At 47.6% G+C, this 13418-nt stretch overlaps 1 protein-coding gene across 1 annotated transcript in view; it reads left to right on the forward strand.

The window, feature by feature from the left end:
- The first annotated feature begins 1531 nt into the window (after nucleotides 1-1531).
- The window catches only part of LOC311316547 (cadherin-2-like), a 57667-nt gene continuing 45780 nt past the window's right edge, over nucleotides 1532-13418 (forward strand). The window contains exons 1-2 of the mRNA XM_084447422.1: nucleotides 1532-1738; nucleotides 3758-3866. Of these exons, the coding sequence (XP_084303548.1) occupies nucleotides 1682-1738; nucleotides 3758-3866 (166 nt within the window). The 5' untranslated portion in view covers nucleotides 1532-1681. The remainder of the gene's footprint in view (nucleotides 1739-3757; nucleotides 3867-13418) is intronic.

The raw sequence follows: 13418 nt of genomic DNA on the forward strand, positions 1-13418 counted from the left end.
TTAAGAATTTCCAATTGAAATGAATGTCATTGACGAACATGAGATGCCAATTAAAAATCAGTTTAATATTGGGTTGTTTCAGTTCTGTTAAGCAAATTAAATATCTCATATTGAATTTGTTTTATTATGCTACACAGCAACCACTACTATAAGCTAATTGGAATAGGGGTGTTATTGAAAGGTGAGGAATATAATATTCTACGTTTCTGCATTCTACTTGCTGTCATTAATTCTAAGTTTTTAAACTCATAATATTTGACTGTAATTGGATACCACAGTACTGTAGTGTGGCAAGAATGATATGGACCAATTCGGTTAGCTTCTGGATTGTATACCTCTTTCAGAAACTAATGCAACCCACTCTCCTCTTGAGTAGCCTACTCTTGAGTTTATTCATGATTGCATATAAGTCAATATGTACAAAGGGCTGGGAATCTATAGCACCAATGCAGTTGTTCATGGCATGAAAGCACAGAATTAGCTTAAATGTTTACTCCATGATAAGTTGTTGGCATGCTATACTTAAGTGTAGCTTGTGAAATAGATCAGAAACATTCAGGTGCAAATAAACTCATTCAGCTTCCCGTAGATGTCAAGGCTATGGATGACAGTAAGGTGGCTTTCTCAGTATGATAAAGGGTTAAAGGGAGAGATAGATGTCACATTTGATTAGCACTGAGCATGTCATTTGCATATCCATAAAAACAATTAACTCGGTTAATCAATTGATAATCTATTTCCTTTCATGTAATGTGGAACCTAAAGTAAACAATTTGCTGGGAATAGTGATACATGCATTTGACCCATGATCAATACTTTCAGGTTGAAGGGGCACACTTGTCCTTGATCCTTTTTCCACAATAAAGTATATATATACTATATATAATTTATATATATTATCATAGTTATCATAGTGTTGGGCATGAAGAGAGAAAAAGTGTTGAGATATAGTGATTGAAAGAGAGAATAAGTTTCCATTACACAGGACATGAAGAACTTACAATACAATATTCCCTGCATTGTCACTCAGCTCATATTAACCTACTAATGGCCCATCCTGGAAGAAACGTTTCTTAACCTCAAAGTTATTGCCTTGTTTATTAAAATTAAATATGTTGACTTTCTCTGTGCCTTTCAGATAACTTTCAGAAGGCCACTCAGGGAAAGTAGCCTATACAAGCACCTACCTGCAAAATATCCCAGCCCAGGCCTCTCTGCAAAAGTCGAAAGTTAAGTCATTAACTGCATGGTCGCCTACAAACTTAAGCCTAGGCCTACCTACTAGTTTATAGACGAAACTAACTTATTTATATTTTCAGAACGCAAGTCAAGGCCAGCATTTTTTTTCCAAGGGCCGACTATTATCGTGTTGTTGGTTTCGAGGGGGCTCTATAACAAGGACGGGTTTGTAGAGTGGAATTGGAGATTTGGCCAGTAGGGAGAGATAGTGAGATACTGGAACGGCTCTTTTGTATTGGGCTGCATGGGAGGAGGCAGCAGCAGCAGCCTCAGTACCAGGCAGACGGACAGTTCAGACCGGAGCGGAGAGTGGATTGGGGAGCTGCCTGCTACATGCTGCTGCCTTTGTCGTGACGGGAGCGTTTCGCCACAATCTCTGCGTGCAGACATACGGATATTTATCACGGATTTCAAGAGGAAATAAGCAACAGAAGGCAAATCCATGTACTCGCACGAGGGCAGGGGGTTGCTTCTGCTGGCGCTCTGTGCAGTTTCGCTGGTATGTATTTAGCAGAGTTGACCGGACAGAGCAGTTGAAGTGCTTGTGTTGTGTGACGGTGGTGCGATGCTGCGGGATGAGTGCCCACTGTTGACCGTTACTGGCTCAAATCTCCTCAAGGAGTAGACCACACCAAAGATAGCCTTCATTAAACTGACTAGCCTACGTGTTTGTAGACTATACATCCTATATTAGATTATATTATATTTTGCTACTGGGTAGTCTACTTGGATATGGCTTGTCTCTCCAAACTTAAGGGCTTTTTTTGTAGAAAAAAAGCCGGTTGTTTTTGTTGTGGTATGAATATCAAACAGTCGTGGTCTGGTTTAATGATGAAATTGTGAGAAGTGGTGTAATGTGTACGCCTAAGCTCGTAGCCTACAGGCGGTTTCAAATAATTCTGTGTGTTGTCTTTAATGAAGCTAGCTATTTTTCTGGTGGTAGCCTACGAAAAGAGTTGAATAACGATACGAGGATATACGCGCAACGCGTTCAGACATTTCTTTTACAAAGTAGGCTATTGTTCCTGAACTTGCTGTAATTTCGTGCGTAAGCGTTGGCTACATTTTGTAGGCAGCACAATTCGGCAACAATGTAGCGTATTCAATTGATGTAGGCTAAACATGCCCTCTGGTTACAAAGAACCGACCATTGAGCTATTTCCTCAGGGTGACTAGTCAAAATAAGCCTCAAGGCAAGTCTAGTAAGTGGGCTATCAGCAACATCCATTCAGGTCCACTTTGAGTGGCGCTAATACACAAACTGTAAGCTAATTTAATTTCCGACCCCCAAAATTCAATGTTGGAATCTCTTCGACAGTGAAATGTCTGTAATAACAATTCGTGGCAAATGTTGTTGTAGCCTAATCATTGTTTTCTTCACGAACTAAGGGTTTAATTCTGTTATTTCAGCATTAAATAAGTGAACTCATAACAGCCCTCTTCTCATTCATACTATATAGCTAGCCTACTCATTCCTCAATTCCTTCATACTCTAACAACATTTAAGAGATTCTGGTGTGATAACAGTTTTTTCTTTCAATTTAGCCATCTTTAAATACAAGACCATGTGCTGACCGTTGCAGTCCCTACATTATCTTTAAATGCATTGTGTGCTTGACAGGCAGCCCTAGCCTGCACCTCCACCATATTCCGTTTGAATTCCACTGATTAAGAATGGCAAGTGGCACGGATACCCACAATGCTCTTTGTCTGTCTGGGACTCATTTAGAATTCTTTTGAGGGCCCTTCTAAAGGAATACATGTATTTTGGGGAGGTGCGGTCATGTGCAGATACCCATCCAGTATATGTTTGATCGGATTTGTCTGCTTGCACAGAATATGAATCTATTCAAATCAGAAATTATATGATTCTTGCTTGTTTGGCTAGTTTTTAATTCTCTAGAGATTGAATGGATTCGGAGGAAGTTAAAAGTGCCTCACGTTCAGAATGCTATTGAATATTTTGACAAATTTCTGTTAACATGTGTTCCATGAAATCAAGTGACCTAGAGAAATAGAGAAAGCGTGAAAGAAAGCATGTGTTCAGGGTCAGGAGCTCCAAGTAATGTTAGTTGGATCCCAGCCCAAAATGAATGTTTCGAGAGAAATTATGATAGAGTTTGATTAGAAATAAAGCCACACACTTTAAAAGCTCCCAACATGACAATATTGGCCCGCTAGTTGTTTTACTGTTCCCGTAGTTCCTGCACTTAAAATGGTCTGTTTGTCCAGAGCTGTGTGTGATCAGAGGGGCCGGCAGAGAGCTATGCCCGTGGTTTGGACCTGGGCCCCTCCGGAGGACAAATGGAGCTTGTTCTTGCCTAGCCATGCTTTTTGGCTAATGCTTAACCCTTTTGGCCTCATTATCCTAATTGCAGCCCCCGCTATAAAAACAACAGATGCTTTTGTACAACTGCGAGGACTTGAGAACGTGACCAGGAGGTTTCAGAGGTAGTCAGAGTGCATTTTGGAGGGGTGATTTATGACTCATTCCCCCCCCCCCCCCCCCCCCTTCCAGATCCCAGCAAAGGGCAGGGGCACCCCACCATGCAAGCCAGGCTTCTCTGAAGATGTCTACAATGTAGCAGTCCCAGTGAGCACAGAGGAGGGACAGCCCCTTTTCAATGGTAAGTTTCTGACATATTCCTCCCAATGCCACCTTGTTGTGTATGTTTCATGCGTTCACATTTGTTTCACTGTTTGTGTTTTGCTGTGTGTGCGTATGTTTGTGGGTGTGTGTGTTTGTGTGCATGTACACACACACTCACTCTATACATAATGTTGAGAGCTGGAGGGTGGAAGCAAGCATCAAACATGTTTAAACAATTAGTTTGGCAGTGATGTGGGCTTAGAACCCATGTTGTTTGGCTTGTAAGCCAATAAAACTTCAATCTGGATCAATTTAGCCCTGCATCTGATAGTTTGCTTGCACCGTTATTTTCACAGGGGAATTCCTCCATTTTTTTCAATCTAGGCAAATTGTTGCTGGAATGGGAATGCATAAACATAGGAAAATGTTGCTCTTTTGTTAGTTATGTTTTATCCCCTTTGCAGAGTAAGGCACTTTTGATACTCTGAATTACATTTATAACATTAGACATGATATAAGAAAAGAGTTATGATTGGGTACAGTTACTGTTAATCAAGGCATCACAATAGAAAAGTTGCATGTTGTGTACTTTTTGTGTCTAGTTTTGTATGTCACTGGACATGTATATCTTACAAAACTCATAGCTTAGCTGAATGAAGGCGTTGGTATGCTGAGCAATGTAATGGTAATTACGATGTTAAATGCAGTTATGTTGCATTTTCACATCAACATTAGGAGCACAGTCACCATTTATCCTAGTTATCCTGGTTTTACCGGCTTACTAGGCCTGGCAGACATGTAGTGGAACGAAGTGGTCCATTGCTATAGTGCTTCATTATGCCAAGAACCCTCAATGGCAGAAGTTGTCTCTCATGTTTCAGACCTTGTCCCTGAAGTACCTCAAGCCTAACATCAGTACCCTACACACGTTTTGTTACCTGCTTTGAAATCCAACACTGAGCGAAAACTCATTTTTCAGCTACTTTGTAAAATGTAAATCTTATTTGGAATTGGGTATAGTACTAAACATGACCAATACTGTAATCTTTACAAAACAAGAGTTCATGTACAGACACTGAACACAGTCACTATAGTGATAGTAGTCACAGTAAGCACCCTGAAATGCTACAGAGACTCACAGAGAGTAATAAAACAAGAACATGTCACCAATGAGCCATCAGAGCGGTTTGAGCCTTCAGGTCATTTCGACCAGAAGACATTCCCCCTGGCGTTGGATTTCACAGTGTGTGCCTAAAAGTCACAGTCAACCAAATGTGAGTCAGTGAGAGATGGGAGGGGGGGGGGGGGGTGGAGGAGAAAGACAGAGAGAGAGAGGGAGGGATGGGTGGAGGGAGGGGGGGAGGGAGAGAAAGAGTGAGAGAAAGCAAGGGGGAGGGTGGAATTGGAAGAGCTTTCACTGGGCCTTACCTGCTGCACAAGGTTCCCTTTGATCCTCGGGGTGATGGATTTCCCTCTCTGTTGGGTTGTGGATGAGCCGTGACCACGGGGTAATCAGGTTCCCTTTTGTCTGCCCTCCTTTCCTCCCTCCCCCCACCCCCTCCCCCACCTCCTCTTTTCTCCCTCCCCCCCACGCCCCATCCTTCTGTGGAGGGTTCCTTGACAGAGAAGTAGGCTACTCCTGTGTCATTGTTATGCGCCGTGGCTCTGTGGCCATGGGATGATGTTAATGAAACTCCATTCACTAATGAAAGGCTCCTGTGGCATGTCTTGAAAGACAAAGCTCCCACGGTGTGGAGCGTAAACCCCACCCTCCCCCGTGTTCAAATTCACTTTCCCCATGCTGGTTTGGGGATATTGTTTTTAACCGGGAAGCAGGGCCTGTTTTCAAGGCTCTCGCCACATGCGGTGCGGACTGCGGACTAATGCCGTCGCGTTTCACCGTGAGATTGCCTGCCTGCGTTTCGTTGCTCTCGTTAATTGCACCCAAAGGCCTTAAATAATGAATGCATAGGGACTGAGCGACTCTTGCTGCAGTCATTCTCTCCAACGTACCTTGACTGACTTCGTGCTCGTTGTTACGGAAAACCCTGCCTTATGTCAGAAATAATCCAGCAACCTCATTGTCATACGCACAGACCTGTCCTCATTTAGAAAGCTATTAGGCGGCAGTTAAACCTGGGACTCTCTGTAGAGTTGGGGTAGTTTGCTCCAGTTTGAAGAAGATAGTATTCGGGATATGACTGTAATACTAGTGGTTAGGCGGTATTAGGTAGCAGTCATATGATCCCCTGCCTCTTGGGGATGCTGACCCCATACAGACAGTGGAAGGTGTGTGTGTGTGTGTGTTGAGGGGGGGGGGTTGCTGTAAGGTGTCTCCTCCATCCACCTGAGTAAAGGTTTATTCCGGTAATGGATAACGATGGATGAGCAGGAGATTAGACAAGACGAGTATTGCCAGAGAATAACATGCATTTCAGATGCTAAATAAACAGAATCTGAATCTCAGCGCTGCTCATGTGTTGCTTCGGCGCTGAATCCTTTAACTGCGTTAGCCAAAGTCATTATTTGAGAACTAAAACGGAATTACTTTTGAAGACGTGTGCAATCAGAGACTAAGCACTGGCCAGCCCTGTGAACGCGCCATCGATTTTCAATGGAATCGTTCAGGTGGGCTGTGACGACGTTGCTTAGCAGAGCAGCGGAGAGGAAAGCTAGGCAAGGCAGACAATTATTTATCTGTGAGCCGTCCTCTTCAATGATGCGTTAAGGAGGACCTTAGCTCTTTGTTTGCGGATGCTAAAACCACGACGGGCTTGGGAGGTTTCACCCATTTCGGGCCCCGCGTGACCTTGTCCCAAAGCGGGGAATATTTGTTCAGGGCCGATACCGAGTGGCGAGGAATGTCCAAACATGAGCTCTAGACTACGGCGTCACATGTCACGAGATAAGCAGAGTTTAAACATTTATTTTGTAGTTTCCCGTCAAGCTGGTTCATTTCTAGTCAAGAGTGACTCATTCTGTGAAATCCTATAGAATGGCCGGGAAGCATTGTGTGGGCCTGGGCTGACACAAAAGCTGTGTGTCAGATTAGGTTTTTTAAAAAGGGCGCCGGCAATGTGAGTCAGAGCGTTATTCAGCAGAGGCTCCCCTCTCCAAAACCAGGCTAATGAAAAGGCCCAAAAGCCTAATTGAACTTAATACTCTCTTATGCAGCCACCCTGTCACCCCAACCCCCCACCTCTGTATCCTACATTCATTTTTCATTCTTCCCTCCCCCCACCTGGTCCTTAGTTTCAGACATTTTCGCTAATTAAGCGTGCTCTGGCGATGAAAGAGCACTGTGTTTATAGTCTACTTCGGCCTCGGTTCAAGTGCTTTAAACTGCGGTGCGCTAACTGCCGTCCGCTAAGCTGGGTTTCAGGCTCAGAGCTGGCACGGTCGAGACACAGTTGACCGATTTCACAATGCGGTTTAAACAAGCAGTGTCAACATTAGCCATGAAAGAGTTGACTCACTCAGCCGAGGCCTCTGATGTTGCTTTGACTCAATGAAACGTATACTGAAAATAAAGGCCTCCTGGGCATAAGAAATCACACCGCTTCTCATTACTTGGTCGTTAGGGCGATCGCCTCACAATCCTCTGTTTGATTAACACCAACCTCTCCAACCAACATAGGTTTGACCCCCTTTTGACTAAGAAAACATTGAGGTGAAATAAATGGTAGGTTTGTGTTTGGACCGGGTCCGTTGGGTGTTGTTGTTCTGGTTCCCTGCGTGCGCCGGCTCGGTCAGGGTTCTGACGGGCGCCGCTACAGCCGGGGCGGCTCTCAGAGGAGGCGGAGCGGAGCGAGAGAGGCCCGCGTGTTTGGTCAGACGTGACCCCACACGACCCCCTCCTGTAAAGGGGGCCTGACTCAACCCCTTTTACGACTCTAGTAGTGGGTGAGGGGTGGGGGGAGGGGGTCCTGGCGAGCGCTAGCCGAATGGAAGACCAGCCAAGGGGGTCACGACCCTCACCGGGGCGGCCCCCCCAGGCACAAGGCCCTTCTCCGCCCATGTTATCCTGACCTGCGCAAATGGACATTTGTCACTGCGGGGAAAGGAGCACTCAGCCTCAGTAGATCTGGGAGCTGCGGTAGATGATTCTACAGGATGTGGATGATTCTACAGGATGTGGATGATTCTACATCCTCCGCTCATCATAAACAAGAAGGGATTTCTATAGTATTAAAGCCATGACACTTTAATACGACTGTATTACTTGTAAGAGTCCGTCTCTGGGGACACTGCGGTGTCCTTGCGAGTGTGATTATTACAAACGCTGAATTGCTTCTATAACCTCAGTGGATTTTATTGAGGAGTCACAAGAGCAGGGGAGGATAGAATCAAGTGCGATTATATTCCTGTTATGTCTATCACCGGGTTAAGCCTGGTGTCATCGGTGAGCACGCACTCACCGAGACACAATGTCTTCAGAGCATTTACGCTATTAGGGTACACGAGGTGAACGGCGATATCCGCGCCAATCCTGAATAATTCAGCAGCGAGACGAGGCTTGAGCGACAGTCAAATCCCCGGCGAGGAGGAAATCCATACAGGAAGTGCAGAGGAACCATGCCGCCCCGGGCAGACGAGCCGAGCGCCGGCGGGAGGCGGGGCGGGGCCTCGCTTCTTTCCCATTACCGGGCAGCACGACACCGCCCTGCTCCCACAGTCGGAAATCAAGTGCGGACCCACGGCTGCGCCTCCCTGCTTGACCGCCTAAATCCTAAATCCCATCCCCCCCTCTTCCATCCTGCTTTAAGCCGAGCCAGCGCTTCCAGCCCAGCACTCCCCCTCTCATTCCGCCTCGCCCCTTGTTTTTTATTTTTTATTTTTTTTCCGGATCAATAAATCCAGGGTCTTTGTTTGGACTGATCAATACGTTGTAATGAAAGCAGCGCTCCAATTCCCAGCCAAAGCATCGCGGCCCGGTTGGGGATGAATCGGGTTTATTCTTTATCGTTATGAGGCCCTATAAATTGCCATCGGCCGTCGCTGTTGTGTTTTTGTGTGTCCCGGGCCCCCGCCGCCACGGCCTGGATAACCGCCACACACCGCGCGGCCTGATTGGATCTCTGTGGTATATAGCCTCAATACCCCGACCCCTGATGCAATTTTCGACGGCGATATAACATCGACGTCGCGTCGAGTCCGGCGAGGTGGCTAAGAGCGCCGCAGCGATACGTCACATGATCGCAGCCCTGCGGACTTGTAGCCTCAGGGCGTATCAAAACAATCAAATGCTAATGGTTTTAGCGTATTAAAGCAAGCGCACCCGTCCATAGCTAATATGCTGGGCAGGTGGGGCGGAGGGGGGGGTCTTCCTTTTAGGGTTGGCCCAGTGGCCGTGTGACAGGAGAGGACATATTTTATTTATGTCTGACCTTTTTTGCCCGCGCCGCCTTATCGAACAGGTAGTCTGCACATCGTCTCCTCACATTTGGAAGCAGATTGGTACTTGTGAAATGCCTGGATGCAGATAACGCATTTTGTGCCGGCTTGACATTTCTTCTCATCACCCCGGCTCATATCGTTCATATCAGCCTCCAGTGCTGCCCCTTGCTATCAGCGCCCACACAACAGTGTGTGTGTTTGTGTGTGTGTGTGTGTGTGTGTGTGTGTGTGTGTGTGAGAGAGAGACTGACATTGGGCAGCAGTTAAGGTGCCTCTCTATTGTGCCTGAGAGAATGTGTGTGGGTGTTCGTCCTTGGCATATAATTAGCCTGTTCAACCCAGACGGCCCTCTGTGCCACTGCTTGGGGCTCCGGCAGCCGAGGCGTCCGGAAGCCACAGCTGTTGCTAAGGGCCATGCACCCCGATCCGCCAGTCAAATCAAATGCCCTCTCATTCAAATCTCCAACCGACCTTCAGAATGCAAAGCGTTTTTGTTTGTTTGTTGATTTTGTTTTAAAGAGTAGCACACTTTAAACTTTAAACACACTTGATGGGTTCCTGGCTCTCACAGTGTTGTGTATATACAAATACTAAGCTATACAAATATTAATTTCATAAGCTTATTCATGAGAGGGGGTGGATACAGATTGAAGGACCAGGCTAATCACTAGGTGTAGTGGCCCTTCTCTCTCCCATGAAGGTTATGTGCTTTTATTGGTTATTTGGTTGTGGACCACACCTGGGCCCCTCCAGCCTTGTGCCGCCAGTGCTTGGGTTTCTGAAATTGATGTGTGTGCTTCAATCTCAAAAACTGTCAAAAGGAAAAAGATTAATCTCTTTTTCTAAAACAATCCTTTCCTCTAAGCACTCTGTCATGAGGTGAGAGGTTGCGGTGGGTTCGTTCGTGCATGCATGCATGCGTGTGTGTGTGTGTGTGTGTGTGTGTGTGTGGTGGGGGAGGGGGAGCTGGAATCCTTCTTGTTGATGGGCTCCACGTGCCTGGGGTCCGGCACTCTAATTCGGACGTGTGAGTTTTATTTAACATGAAACATATCTGGGAAATGTATAAACAGCCCCACTATGTAATGAGGTCGCGTATAAATAGCAGTATTGACCCGGCTTTCTGCACATATGCCTCCATATTATACCGTATGTAGGCTAGGGTTATTTTTCACTAGTGAAATTCCAGAACCGGTGAAGAAGGAAAAAAAAAAACAGCTTGCACTTGGCAGACAATAGATCAACACTGTGGAGTGAAATGTTTATCTTACCACAGGAGCGGCTTGTCGAATTTTAGTAGCTACACTTTTTTTTTCTCTTCTCTTCAGGCATCTTTGGGCAGCCTAGTAAACAGCTCCATGGCTCTCCTCTAGATGCCCGCTTCACAAAGAGAGTCCTGTTTGTAGCGTTGGCCTGGCAGTTGATTGAGCAGTGTTCAAACCCCCCCTTTTTTCTGCTCTCCTCCCATCCTCTGTTCTACTTGTTTTTCTCATTATGTTATAGCGAGCTGAGTGAGCGGAGAGGCTAGCCCTCACGTTCCTCGCTGCCCCCCCCCCCACCTCTCCGTAACTCGGACGCAACGCGACGTAGGAGGAGGGAAAGAACACTCGTTCTCACCCTTTTTTTCTTCTCTCTCCGCCACGGCGTTTCGTTTAGGTCGGAATGAAGCTGAAACCCTCGACCTTCCGTGTTTGCTTTGGACCGGGGCGTGGCCCTTGGTGGCACAAGGGGTTTGATCCCGTAGCCCTAGCATCTCACAAATCCGTGGACGAGAGAAGCTCGTGGGCGGGATAGCAATGAAAGAGCCTTCAAGAGGAGCCAGAGCAGCCCCCTCGTCTGTAGGGTCACAGAGTGAAATTAATACTTGAACATATTTATGAGACGGCGTGTGCGAATTGAGAGCAGAGAGATTCACTGAAACGTAGCGGAGACCCGTTCATCCGAAGTGTTTTTGACCTCGTCGACGCCGAGGTTTTAACGCCCCATGCTGGGCTGTGGAGAGATGCTACAAGAATTGACATGGGCACTATTCCACTGACAACAAAAGGGAAATTTGAGGCAGGGAGACATTAATTGACCCAGATACTGTAAGCACGTTCACAAAGGCCAATATCCTGCCTGGAAAGAGCCGCCCCGCGGGCCACGGCAACTATTGTGTTCCAGCGGGGGGCTTCTATTTCAACGCGCCAGCGCTTCCTTGGACGCTAGCGTCCGCGTGTCACCGGGTCCTCTCTTCTGACATCCCTACCCTCCCCCTCCTCCATCCTCCCTTCTACCTCTCCTCTTACACGTCCCTCTACTCCACCCTCCCCCTCCCCCGGGCTCACGAGCACGCCAGCCACCCCCCCCACCGCCGAATGATTGATGCGCTCTAATTGAGCGATGCGCTGACACCGGCGGAGCGTTTTGCTTAATGTTACACGCCAAAACGCTCTTTGCTTTGTTTTTTGTGTGTGTTTTTTTTTTTTTTTTTGCAACGACCTTGGCAACCTTATGAGCCCAGTCATGAGGCTGAAGCGCCGTTAGGATAGCGTGGGTAATATTTTTGACAAATGGGCCGGTGTTGTTTTGTGGAGCTTGTGTTTTAGATATTTCCCAGAGGCCTATGTTTAGCTGAAGAGGGCTCAGTGTGTCGGGCGGTTGAAGGGAGAGGCAGGATATGAGTAACAGCGACTGTCAGCCACTATTCACAGATCATATCGAACCCGGCACCGTAGAGGAGACGGTTATTGATATTTGGTAACGTGTCTTTGGGGTGGGGGGGGCGGGGAGGGGACTCATTACATTGATTTATATCATTTTAATCTCCGGCATCGAGGCGACGGAGGACACGACGGCGATGGCGCTCGCCTCCCATCTCCCACCCAAACTGTTTGCTCGTCAGACACAGCGGATGCGTCTGTCCCCCGCTCGCTCGGAGTGATCTACCGTCACCGGGCCCCGCCGACGCCGGCTCCTCTGCCGCGCCGGCTCCACGTTACGACCGACGGAGATTGCTAGTTACCTGTTTCCGCCGTGCGTTGCCGCGCGTATCGCCGAATCGCTGTCTGGCCTTCCTGCCGATCCCTGGGTTAATATGATCTCACCCTGCGTCGATATTTACAGAGGCTTTAAATAGTGAGCAGCGTGTCGCCCGGTTCTACACTGCTGTACCGCGGGCTCGGCAGGATCCGGCCCGGAAGCGGCTCGTAACCGCCGCTGGGAGCTGATCTGCCCAGAGCATCACGAAAGCCTGGCCCGCACCAACCGGCCCAAACGATAACAAGCAGTATTTAATCCATGAATGCCCTACTGTCCTGCTCAGGACGGCGTACGTGCACTCCTCCGAGCGAAGGTCGAAGGTCACTTCCACCCTGACCCTCCAGAGAGCCTGCCCACTCAATCTCGCATCCTGGCGTCGCTCCTTCACTCTCCCACTAAGTATTCTGAGCAGCGTGACCTTTGTAGAAGATAAGCTTCCTTCGACCGATTTGAAGTTTGGAATAACAGCCCCAGCCATTAATTTATGGCATTGCTAACCATATGAGGGCTATGAGGCAAGGTTATTGACCTTTCACGCCTGTCAGTAGTGATAGAAAGAGCCAGGCGCCAGTGGAAAATGAATTGGCCTTATTAAGGAGACGAGGGCTTTGAATCAGAGCTTGGGGCATCTTTATCCGTCAATTTTTCTTTCCAATGGGAATTCAAATTCTTAGGTTTTACACAATTTGACCAATTCTCTTCTGCCAGAGTAGAAATTGATGACATATACCGGCGCAGTCGCGTAGAAGCACAAAGCCTCAATCTCCACCGTCTAGAGAGTTCAGGGGGGCGGAATGTGTGAACTGATTGTAGGATTAACACTCGCAGCGTGCGCTGATGCTGCCGTGACTCATCTTGAACAGAGGTCATCGCTATTGGATGCAGGCGAAGGATTAGGGAGGATTTGAAACGAGCGCTCAAGGACTTTAACGCAAAGGGGATTTGGCGGCGGAGTTGCTTCTCGTCGCGTTTTTATTCAAATCAAAACGCAATCTTTTGTCTTCTCGGGGGGCGTGCGATTGGTCCGAAGGCCAGCGAGGGGGTCGGTGGAGCCCGAGCCGGGCAAGTTATGCGAGGAATGTGTGCTGGACAGGGGGAGAACCCGGGGCAGTGGGCAGGGGAGGCTGACCGCATGTTTTTCTGGCCCGGTCGTCCCTTAAAGCCCCCCAGT

Source organism: Borostomias antarcticus (genome assembly GCF_949987555.1).
Source record: "Borostomias antarcticus genome assembly, chromosome: 12".
NCBI classification, from domain to species: Eukaryota; Metazoa; Chordata; class Actinopteri; order Stomiiformes; family Stomiidae; genus Borostomias; species Borostomias antarcticus.